This window comes from Pteropus vampyrus, unplaced genomic scaffold (genome assembly GCF_000151845.1).
Source record: "Pteropus vampyrus isolate Shadow unplaced genomic scaffold, Pvam_2.0 Scaffold465, whole genome shotgun sequence".
NCBI lineage: Eukaryota > Metazoa > Chordata > Mammalia > Chiroptera > Pteropodidae > Pteropus > Pteropus vampyrus.
In genome coordinates, this window is record NW_011889246.1 from 39,480 (window position 1) to 51,644 (window position 12,165).

Below are 12,165 nucleotides of genomic sequence, written 5' to 3' on the forward strand. Positions count from 1 at the left end.
TAGCATCAGAATACAAATTCTTTTCAAGTGCACAAGGAACATTCTCCAGGATAATATTTTAGGCCATAAAACAAGTCTTCATAAATTTAAGAAGACTGAAATCATATCAAACAGCTTTTCCGACCGCAATGATATTAAACTAGAAATCAATTACAAGAGAAACACTGAAAAATTTGAAACTACATGGAGGTTAAACAATTTGCTCCTCAACGACCAATGGGTCAAAAGAGAAATAAAAAAAAAATATATCGTGAGACAAATGAAAATGGAAACACAACATATTAAAACTTACGGAGTGCAGCAAAGCAGTTCTAAGACGGAAGTATAGAGATAAAGGCTCACATTAAAAAAAAAATGAAAGATCTCAAATAAACAACTTACCTTAAAACTCAAGAAATTAGAAAAAGAAGGACAAATTTAACCCAAAGTTAGTAGAAGGAAGGAAATAACAAAAGTCAGAGTGGGAAAAAAGTGAAATAGAAACTAGAAAGAAAATAGCAAAGATCAATGAAACTAGAGCTAGTTTTTGAAAAAAAAAAAAAAACCAAAATTGACAAACCTGTAGCTAGACTAAAATAAAAGAAAGATGACTGAAATAAATAAAAGTAGAAATGAAAGAGAAGACATTATCACCGAGAACACAGAAATACAAAGGATCATAAGGCACTACTATGAACAATTGTAGGCTACCAAATTAGATAACCTAAAAGAAATAGTAAATACCTAGAAACATACAACCTACCCAGGCTGAATCGTGAAGAAATAGAAAATCCAAACAGACTGATTACTAGAAAAAGAAACTGAATGAATCGGGAACCAAAAATCTCCTAACAAGGAAAAATCTAGGACCAGACAGCTTCACTAGTGAATTCTATCAAATATTTAGAGCAGTAACACCAATCCTTCTCAAACGCTTGTAAAAATAAAAGAGGAAGGAACACTTCCAAACTCATTTTATGAAGCCAGCATTACCCTGATACCAAAATCAGACAAGGGCATTATCGGAGAAGAAACATACAAGCCAATAACTCTGATGACCATAGATGCAAAATTGCTCAACAAAATATTAACAAATGAAATTCCACAGTACATCAGAAGGTTCATACACCATGATCCAATGAAATTTATTCCTGCTTTGCAAGAACAGTTTAACTTATGCAAAACAATAAATGTGACACATCACATTAACAAAATGAAATATAAAAATTATATGATCATCTCAATAGATGTCGAATAAAACATATGATGTAAAAAAAAGCATTTGACAAAATTTAACATCATTTAATGATAAAAGGCTCTCAACAAATAGAGTATAGAAGAAAATTACCTCAACATAAAAAAAGGCCATATATGACAAACCAAGCTACCCTCATACTTTTTTACCTTGTCCTTGACTAAATCTGCCTTGTTCTTCCCCCTCTCTTCCTTCCTCCTTTGCTCTCTCCCTCCTTCCCTTCTTGTCCCTCCTTCAACATTTATTATGCACATTCTATGGGAGCCACTGAGTTATAGGTTTTATTGTAGTCATACATGACTTATGATTCATATCAAAATTCCTGAAGCACCTGGCCAAACTCGGGTCATGTGCCTGCCCCTTAGCTGGTGGGTTGAGGGGACATAGTTATTGTAAGGGGCACCTGTGAAGGGCCTTGTGAAAGAATAGACAAGTAACATATCCATCACATGTTTTTCAAATGCATGTAGATCCTGTTGTGATTAGTAAAACATTGTGAAGATACTATTGGGATTCATAAAATATATCTTAATTCATATCAAATTAACATTGCTTTTGTCATTATTATTTTTAATCAATATATAAGACTATTATTTTGTTAGTGTCTATGGATTTTCTTTTTGATGTTGAAAGGGGGTCCTTTATACCACCTAAACCTCAGGCTTTGGAGTAAGACAAATTTGGGTTCAAATCTCACTTCTATAATGTATTAGTTGGGTGACTTTGGGCTAGTTGCTTTTTTTTTTTTAACATGGATTTTGTTTTATTTATTTATTTTATTATTTTATATTAGTTTCAGGTATACAGTACAATGGTTAGACATTTATTGCAATTTACAAAGTGATCCCCCCGATTACTCTAGCACCCATCTGGCACTATACACAGCAACTTCAATAATATTGATTATATTCCTTACGCTGTACTCTACATCCTTGTGGCTGTTTTCTAACTACTAATTTGTACTTTTTAATCCCTTCACCTTTTTCACCCAATCCCCCAACTCTCCTCCTCTCTGGCAATCAGCAATTTGTTTTCTGTATCTGTGAGTCTGTTTTTGTTTAGTTTGTTAAATTTTTTTATTCCTTAATTTCCACATATAAGTTTATTCATAAGGTATTTATCTGACTTATTTCACTCAACATAATATTCTCTAGGTTTATCCGTGTCGTTGCAAATAGTAAGATTTTATTTTTTTATGGCCGAGTAATATTCCATTGTATATATGTACCATATCTTCTTTAGCTAATCATCTATTGATGGCACTGAAGTTGCTATTGTGAATAGTGCTACCATGAACATAGGGGTACACAGATCTTTACAATCTAGTGTTTTGGGTTTTCTTTGGATAAATACCCAGAAAAGATTGAAAATACAGTAAATGAATTAAGAATTCAACTGAAGGAGGTAGAAAAATAGCAATACAATTTTCATGTAACCTGGGAGAGAAGTTTGAAAAAACTACAGCTAATGGCAGAAAAACTCATACAGTGCATTGGTTCAACATCAGGAATGGGATGGGAAGGAAAGCAGAATAACAAAAAAAGTAGAAGATGGGAAACTACTAGTGGAATGCATCATGAACAATGTCACCTATACTTGGGTCTATGAAAAAGTAGAGTAAAAATTCTATCATTCTTCTGGACAGGAATTAGCTGTGAGGATGAACGGGCTCAGTTCAATGAGCGAATCTCTCTATGCTTTTTTTTTTCATTATTGTGTTCAATTATCTTTATTACAAACATTTTACATGTAACTATTTCTGAGTGTTGGTTCAATTAGGATCATCCCTTTGGTTAGTAATTAAATGTGTTTATGTTATAATAATAATAAAAATGAAGAGAATTTAAAGTTATAATAATTATAAGACCATAAACTAATACTTCTCAAAATTTTGCACTGAAAAGCCCCTAATGATACACAAAAGTGAACCTGGACTTCTCAGCAATCATATATGAGACTCTTTTAAAACTTTTGGAAAGTTGTTCATTACCCTTAATATAATAAAGATTTCATAAAATTATTTTCTTCATTTCTATACAGTTTCCTGGATACTGAGTCACATAAAAGTCAAACACATTAGTATATCTTTTTTGCATTTCATTATTTTGTTAGAAATCTCTTATTTTTTTATAAAAATCATGTGTAAGATATTTATAAATATATATGTAAAAAGGAGAAAGCTGACATATGGACATGAATAGCACTCATAGTCCCATGGCAGAGACAGACACAAGCCTAGACCTTAATCTTTCTGATGCCGACTTTGATATTCCTTGTATAAGAAGAATTTATTTTGTATTTTGGAGATGTAGTCTGCTAAGCAAATTAAATATCAATGATACACCTTTGCTCCAATATCTACAATGGTCTCCTTTTCATTCCCACATAAATAAAAACAATATTATGAACTTTAACTAATTTTACATACACATTAATGAATATTTAACAAATTAACCAAAGTAAATCACATAAATCTAGCCAAACAAAAGATTGAAACCCCAAAACAAGTTCAAGCTGAAATTATATTTTGCCATTCTGAGAGTCAATCATATTTAACTTAAGGGCAAAATAGGCAATCCTTCAAAAATTAGGTCTACGAAATAAATATTTTAATAATGTTTTTAAATTCTTAGGTTTTAAATTTATACTATAATACATGATGTTTAAAATTTTCTATGTTTTTGCAATACCAGCTTCATGAGTTGTATACTTCTAGATATCTTACCTTTTTTGATATAGAAAGAGGGGGCTCCTTTTTCAGACTTCTTAGTAAAAATTCTGGCATGTTATTTTCAATATCCTCACGAGTTCCCCTTTTATGCAAAACTGCAGCCAAAAATGAAATAACCTAGAAAAAAAAACCTTTCAATCAATGTGTATAATGTATCATGATGGACAATTTTACTGCTTATATGACTACCAAACTCTAGTGATAAACACTATTGGTTTTATTTGTATTAACAAACAAATGTATAATATACATGTTATCCTTGAATACAGTAAAAAAAATTCTAACATTGCCATTTCTTCATGATAAGTTCTACCTACTCGATGAATTATTTTTTCATCTCATCAGCTGGGACATTATCTTCTTAATTGTTTAATCCATGGAGACTAATTCTTCATATTCTCTATTAGAATGAACTGTGTACATTCTTTTTTCCTTATTAAAAATAAACTTCTTAAGGGTAATATTTGGCTCATAAATTTGTACACTTTTATCCAATAAGTAAAGGTGGAATAATAGAATGTTATTTTAAGATAGACTAAGATAATTTATCAACATACACATCATTCCAAAAATCAAGTGAGAAAGACAAACAGATATAGAAAAAAGGAAATATAACCTCATATAATGAAGAGCAAGAAATAGCTAATCAATTAGACATTGGTTCAAATTTCAGCCTTAGTTGCTTGGCAGTTATGTGGACTTGGGCCAGTTCGTTAACCTCTTTAAATAACTGTAAAAATACCTAAAAATAGCAAAAATAATATCGGCAGAGTTGTTTTAAAGATTAGAGGGGGGAAGTATGACATATCCATATGGGGGAAAAGTTGATCATTATTTTTGAAAAATAAATCATTAAATAAATATTAAAACCTAAGGAAAAAAATGAATTAGCCAAGCTATAGAAAAAGAATATTTTAGCATAATATAGATACCTATAATCTGAATCCTACATGACAGAAGAAAAAGAATGGTGCAAGAGAAGTATTTGAAAAGATAAAGGCTGAAAATTTTTAAAAACTGAATTAAAAAAAAAATCAAACCATTTATTCCAAACGTGCTAAGATTAAGCCAAAAAAAAAAAATTAAAAATCTACAAGTAAATGCTTCATTAAAAAAATCTGCTCGAAAATTTAAAAAAAAAAAAAAAAATTTAAGCAGCCAGAGGAAAAAAGAGATGACCTACAAAAAAGTAACAATTTGACAAATAACTGACTTTGCAGCCGAAACCATTAAAGAGCTATACAACTGAATGCTACTTGCAAAGCACTGAAAAAAATAAAAGCAATCTTGTTTTATAACCAGTGAAAATATCATTCAAAAATGAATATAAAGATATTTTCAGACAAACAAGAACAGACCCAATTTATCCCCCAAAGAGCCACACATTAAAAAAAAAAAAAAAAGAAATTACTAAAGGATTTTTCAGGCATAAGGGAAATTATCCTATGTAAACAGTGATTCAGGGTAAAATTAAGATCAACAAAAATGATAAATATATAGAAAATGTAAATGTATATTGACATTATGAAACAATAATAATTATTTTGTTGTGATCGAATTAAAGAATTAAAAGGTATTAAAAGAATCAAATAACAAATGTGAATCAGAAAGTGCACAGTGTAGTTATACTATTCTGAGGTCCTTTTGCTGTGCAGGAGGAAATAAAAATACTAATTAACATTAGATTTTGACAAATCAAGGGTATCTGTTGTAATCTCTGGAGTAATCAATAGAAGAATGCAAGAAATAAAAGTAGAAAAATCCACAAGCACAATGGTACATTTTGAAATAACTCGGTAAGAACAAACAAAATAATATGTAACATGGTTAGCAAACCTGACCTAAAGAACATTTGATAGAACACTGCATACTGCTGCAAAAAAAAAGTTCCAATGAAAGTTTGTGTATTATGTGCCACTGAATCAGCTCTCTGACTCTTGGTGACCCTATGAATGAGTGATGTTTACAACATCGTTTTGTCAACAGCCCTGATCAGCTGCTGTAGACTCATGTCTATGGATTCTTTCATGGAGTCAATCTATCTCATATTTGGTCTTTCTCTCCTCCTGCTGCTTTCTATTTTTCCCAGCATTACCATCTTTTTCAAAGTAACTGCCTTCTCATGATGTGCTTGAAGTAGGATAAGTTCAGTTTTGTCATTTTTGCCTCCAGCAATGTTTTGGGCTTAATTTGCTCTAGGACCCACTTGTTCATCTTTCTGGCAGTCCAGGGTATCTGCTGAGCTATCCTCCAGCACCATATTTCAAATGAATCTTTTTTTTTTTTCCTTACGGTCTTCTTCACTGTCCAACTTTCACATCTGTACATAGTATGAGGGTGTGGATGATCTTAGCCTTGGTCTCTAATAACACATCTTTGCTCTTGGTGATCTTTCCTAATTCATTGCTGCCCTTCTGAGTTTCAGCATTCCCTTGATTTCTTGGCTGCAGTCTCCACTGGAATTGATGACTGAACCATGGTAAGCAAAATTTTTAACAATTTCATGTCTTCACTGTCTATGTTAAAGTTGTGTATTTATTCTATAGCCACAATTTTTGTCTTCTTGATGTTCAAATGCAGTCCTGCTTTAGCACTTTCTTCTTTCACTTTTATCAGAAGTCATTTCAAATCATTGCTACTTTCTGCTAGTAAGATGGTGTTATCTGCATACCTCGAGTCATTGATATTTCTTCCATTAATTTTCATTCCTTCTTCTCTGGGCATAGACCAATTTTTTTGTATATGTTCTCAAGTACAGATTATACAGTAAGTTAAAATGCACCCTTTCTGACACCTTTGCCTATAGGGACCATTTCATCTCTCCATAGTCTGTCCTGACTGACGGTGGCTTCCTATCTACAATACAGGTTACACATCAGGACAATCAACTGCTGAGGCATGCGCATTTCTTTCAGAGCAGTTCATAGCTTTTCATAATTGATGCAAACTAACCTTCTGAAATTCTTTGGAGCACTCCAGTATCACATGAAATATTTACCGAAGCTGACAATGCCAAGTCATAAAGCAAATGTCAACAGAGCTCAACAGAAATCATACAGAATATGTTCTTTGATCACAATGCAAGAAACTATAAATAACAAAAATATAAGCAGAAAAACCCCCAAATGTTTAGAAAGTAAGGAATATGCTTTAGAAAGTAAGAAACACTCACAATGAATACTAAAAAATAATTTGAGTTGAATAATTATTTCATATCAAACTTGTGGAATACGCCAAACGCCATGCCTTAAGGACTTAAATGCATGTATTAGGAAGGAAGAGAGGCTGCTAATCAAATGTCTGAGAATCTACTGTAAAAATTTATTTAAAAAAAAAAACCAGAAAACTTAAATAAAAAATTAACAGAACATGAAAATGAATACAATAAAAAGGATCAACAAAACCAAACGATCATTTTGTGAAAAAATTTTAAAAGTGATAAACTCCTGGCAAAATTGATAAAGAAAAAAGAGAAATTAAGAGGCAAATACACCAAAAAATATATATCGGACATAATAAATGCAAAAAACGGAAAATTTAGATGAAATTGAGAAACAGAACTTATTGAACTCATCAAAACTAACACAAAAGGAAACAGAAAATTTACATATTTATATAACTATTAAAGAAATTGAAATACAAAATTATAATCCTGCCACAAAGTAAACTAAGGGCCAAATGGCTTCACCAACAAAGTCAACCTATAATTCTTAAGAAAGCTATAATGCCAATCTTAAACAAACTCTTCCAAAGTTTAGAGAGATGAAATGTTCTCAACTCATTTTATGAGTTCAGCATAATCTTAATAAGAAAATTGGACAAGATTATAATAATACCAGAAATTTACAGGCCAATTTCTTTTATACAGAAGCAAAACCCTTAAAACATTAGCAAATGGAACATAGAAATATAAAAAAGGAATATACACCAAAACCAAGTTAAATTGATTCTGGGAATGAAGTTTGGTTTCACCTTCAATATTTAGATATTAGGTGTTAGGTAGGTATCATAGGTATGATACTTAGCTTTCCTAACTCTTACTTTCCTTAAAATAAGAATAGGATGATCTATTTTATTACGAGATAACTACATTTTATATAAAGTGGTACATTCACTTTTAGCACACTGTGAAAAGTTGAGAATGTATATTTTCATCACTTGAGCAATCACCAAAAAAAATAATGCAAAGAATATTTTAAAAATCAATAGACAAATTAAAATGGGATTCTAAAAAACATCCTATCAACACAAAAGAAGGCAGGAAAGGAGGAATAGCAAAACAGAAAACAGTGTGTTCAAACAGAAAACAAATAAAATGGTATATCCAAATCCACACAAAAGAGGAATTACATCAAATATAAATAAACTAACTACTTGAATGAAATATCAGAGATTGTCAGACTGGATAAAAGAGTTGTCTACAAGAGACATACTGTAAATATAAAGACAGATTGCTTGAAATAAAGGGTTGGAAAAAGACATACTATGCAACCAATAAGCATAAGAATATTGGAGTATTAAATCAGATAAAATAGATTTCAAACAGTATTACCAGAAATAGACATTTCATAATTATGAAGGGGTCAATTCATTAGAAAGACATAACAATCAGAAAGGTTTATGATCCTAATAACAGAGCTTCAAAATACATGAAGGCAAATTTGTTAGAATTAAAGGGAGAAATAAATAAAACCACAGTCATAGTAAGGAATTTTAATTTTAACTTTCCTCCCAGCAATTAATAGTAAAAGAAATAGAAAATCTGAACACTATCAATCACTTTGACTTGCTAATTGGTATTTATAGACTATATCCAACTGCAGACTACATATTCTTTTGAAATACACATAGTATATTCAATAAAATGGGACATTAAAAAACTCTCAGTAAATTTTCAAACTACTAAAATCTTGTAGACTAACTACTATAGAATCAGAAAACATTAATGATGAGATATTTAGGAAAAAATACGTAAATACCGGCAAATCAAATATACACATAAATAACCCAAGGATCAAAGAAAAAAATCACAAGGAAAATGAGAAAATATTTTGAATTACGTGAAAATGAAATATAACATAAAAATTTGTGGGATACAATAAAGCAATGCTTGAACATAAATTCAGAGCATAAGAAGGTAGTTATGAAATTAATGACCCAAGGTTCTATCTAACAAGCTAGAAAATGAAGAGTGAAATACATCCAAAGTAGGCAGAAGGAAAATAATGGAGATGATTGCAGAAATCAATGAAATACCAGACAACAATAGAGAAAATTAACAAAGCTAAAAGCTGGTTCCTTGAAAGGATAAATAAAAATCAATAAACCTCAAGTTAGGCTAATCAAGAATAAAATAGGGTGTATACAAAATATCTATTAAGAATGCAGAGGTATCACTCAAATCCTACAAACATTAAAATAATAATAAAGGAATATCATGAATAACTTTATGCTAATCAATATGACAACTTATATGAAATAAATTCTTTGAAAAATACAATTTGCCAAAACTGATATAGCAAGAAGTAGAAAATTTGAATAACCTCATATCTACTAAAGTATCTATTAAATTCATTATCAATTACTTTCTTTTTCCTTTAAAGAAAACTCCAGGTCCAAAAGATTTCACTAGTAAATTCCAACAACTATTTAGGGATAATATAACACAAACTTTATACCAACTCTTCAGAAGAGAGAAGGAAAAAAACACTTCCCAATCTATTTTATGAGGACTGCATAACCCTGCTACCAAAACCACACAAACATACTACAAGAAAACTTACAGACCATTATCTGTAATAAATGTAAATGCAAAAATTCTTAAAATATTAACCATTTGAAACCAGCAATATATAAAAATAGGACCTCATTACTAAATTGGGCTTATTCCAGGAATATATTGGTTAAACATTAAAAAACCAATCAATATAAATCATATTGATTCATATACTAATATATTCACAGAATAAAGAAAAAACATGATTATCTAAATAGAAGCAGAAAAAGTATTTGATAAAATTTAATACACATTAACTATAAAAAAAATCTCAGAAAGTAGGACTAGAAGGGAATATCCTGTATCTGATAAAAGAAACCACGAAAATTCTACAGCTAATATACTTAATACTAAAATACTGAATGCTTTCTCCCAAAGATTAGGAATGAGATAAGGATGTTACTCTCACTCCTTCTATTTGAATTGTACTAGGGTCCTACCCAGCCAGTGATGAGGCCAAAAAAAGAAACCAAAGACATAAAAATTGAAAAAGTAAAACTGCCTCTTTATGGATGAATCGATTGTCTTTATAGAAAATCACAAGGCATCTACAAAACAACTACTTAAACTAATAAGTGAAGAACTGAGCAAGGTCAATACACGAAAACAAACTTGATTTTTATATACAGTCCCCCCTTACCCATAGGGGATATTTTTCAAGACCCCCAGTGGATGTCTGAAACCACAGATAGTACAGAGCCTTATATATACTATGTTTTTTCTGTAGATATATAACTTTTCTCTTAAAGGAATCACTTTACGACTTCTCTTTGGAATATCTGAATTGTCAGAATCACTACTCTTGTATTTTGGGGCCACTGTTAAATAAAATAAGGGTAACTTAACACAAGCACTGTGATACTGAAACAGTCAATCTGATAACCAAGCCAGCTACTAAGTGACTAACAGTCAGGTGGCGTATAGAGCATATATACTATCATGGACAAAGGGATGATTCATGTCCTGGGCAGGACAAAGCAGGATGACTCAAGATTTTTCACCATACTACTCAGAATGATGCACAATTTAAAACTTATGAATTGTTTATTTCTGGAATTTTCCATTTCATATTTTAGACCACAGTTGACCACGGGAAACTAAAACTGCAGAAATTGAAACCAAGAATGAGGAGAAACTAATATACTACCAGCAAAAAATTGGAAAATTAAATAAAAAATACTCTACTGATAATACCATCAAAAATATATTAAGAATGATTATTTTCTATTTCTTGCTGTGTCAGTTTTGGTGAATGAATTTTTAAAAAATATGTGTAAGGCCCAAAATAAAACGATAGAACTGCTGAGAGAAATTAAAGACCTAAATAAATGGAGCTATTGCTCCATGTTAATTCTCTCCAAATGTTCTATAAATTCAATTTAATTCAATACCATTAAACTCCACAATCCTAACAAAAATCACAACTAATTTGTTCATGGAACTTGACAAACTGATTAAAACTTTACACGGAAATACAAAAGTATAAAAATAAACAAGGAATAACAAGAAAGTAATTAACACAAATTTGAGAATAAGGATAGTCAAATTGAACAAGGGTACAGAATAGAAATACCAGAAACAAACCCATACATATATGGACAATTCAATTAAAAAATGGGCCAAGGACTTTCTTAGTCACTTAAGGCTGCTATAACAAATTACCATAGACCGGGTGGCTTGAACAACAAACTTTTATTTCTCACTTTTGGAGGCTAGGTAGTTCAAGGTCAAGGTGCTGGGCAATCTGGTGTCTGGTGAGGGATCACTTCCTGCAAATGGCAGTCTTCTCATTGTATCCTCAGATGATGGAGAGCAGAGAGGAGGCAAATTCTTTGGAGTCTCTACTTACAAAGGCCATGAGGACTCAACCCTCAAGACCTAATACCTCTCAAAAGACCCATCTCCAAATACATTGAGAATTAGAATTTCAACACATGAATTTGGGAGTGACACAAACATTCAGTCTATTGCAACTTGAATACACATTTCTCCAAAGATATACAAATAGCCAAAGAGCACATGAAAAGTTGTTCAATATCATTGGTCATTACGAAAATACAAATCAAAACTATAATGAGACACCACTTCACATGTACTAGGATGGCTACAATGAAAAAATAAAACAGGAAATAACAAGTGATGGCAAGGATGTAAAGAAATAGAAAACCTCATATACTGCTGGTGGGAATGGAAATAGTATAGCCACTGTGGAAAATGGAACAGTAGCTACCCCCAAAATTAAACACAAAATTACCACATTTCCCAGTAATTCTACTCCTAGGTAAGCATACATGAGAAATGAAAGTATATGTTCACACAGAAACTTGTACACAAATGCTTATAGCAGCATTATTCATGATAGCCAAAAGGTAGAAATAACCCAAATGTCCACCAAAGGATGAATGGATAAACAAATTGTGATAT

General features: G+C 31.1%; 1 protein-coding gene across 4 annotated transcripts in view; it reads right to left on the minus strand.

Annotated features, from left to right (window-relative positions):
- LOC105306924 (DNA excision repair protein ERCC-6-like 2) overlaps positions 1-12,165 on the minus strand; it is a 64,146-nt gene that overhangs the window by 36,471 nt on the left and 15,510 nt on the right. For all 4 annotated transcript variants that reach the window (XR_002777596.1, XM_023524473.1, XM_011382219.2 and 1 more), the window contains exon 3: positions 3,960-4,082. Coding sequence is in view for 3 of the 4 variants with exons in the window: in XM_023524473.1 (XP_023380241.1) it covers positions 3,960-4,082 (123 nt within the window). In the remaining variant the exon portion in view is untranslated. The remainder of the gene's footprint in view (positions 1-3,959; positions 4,083-12,165) is intronic.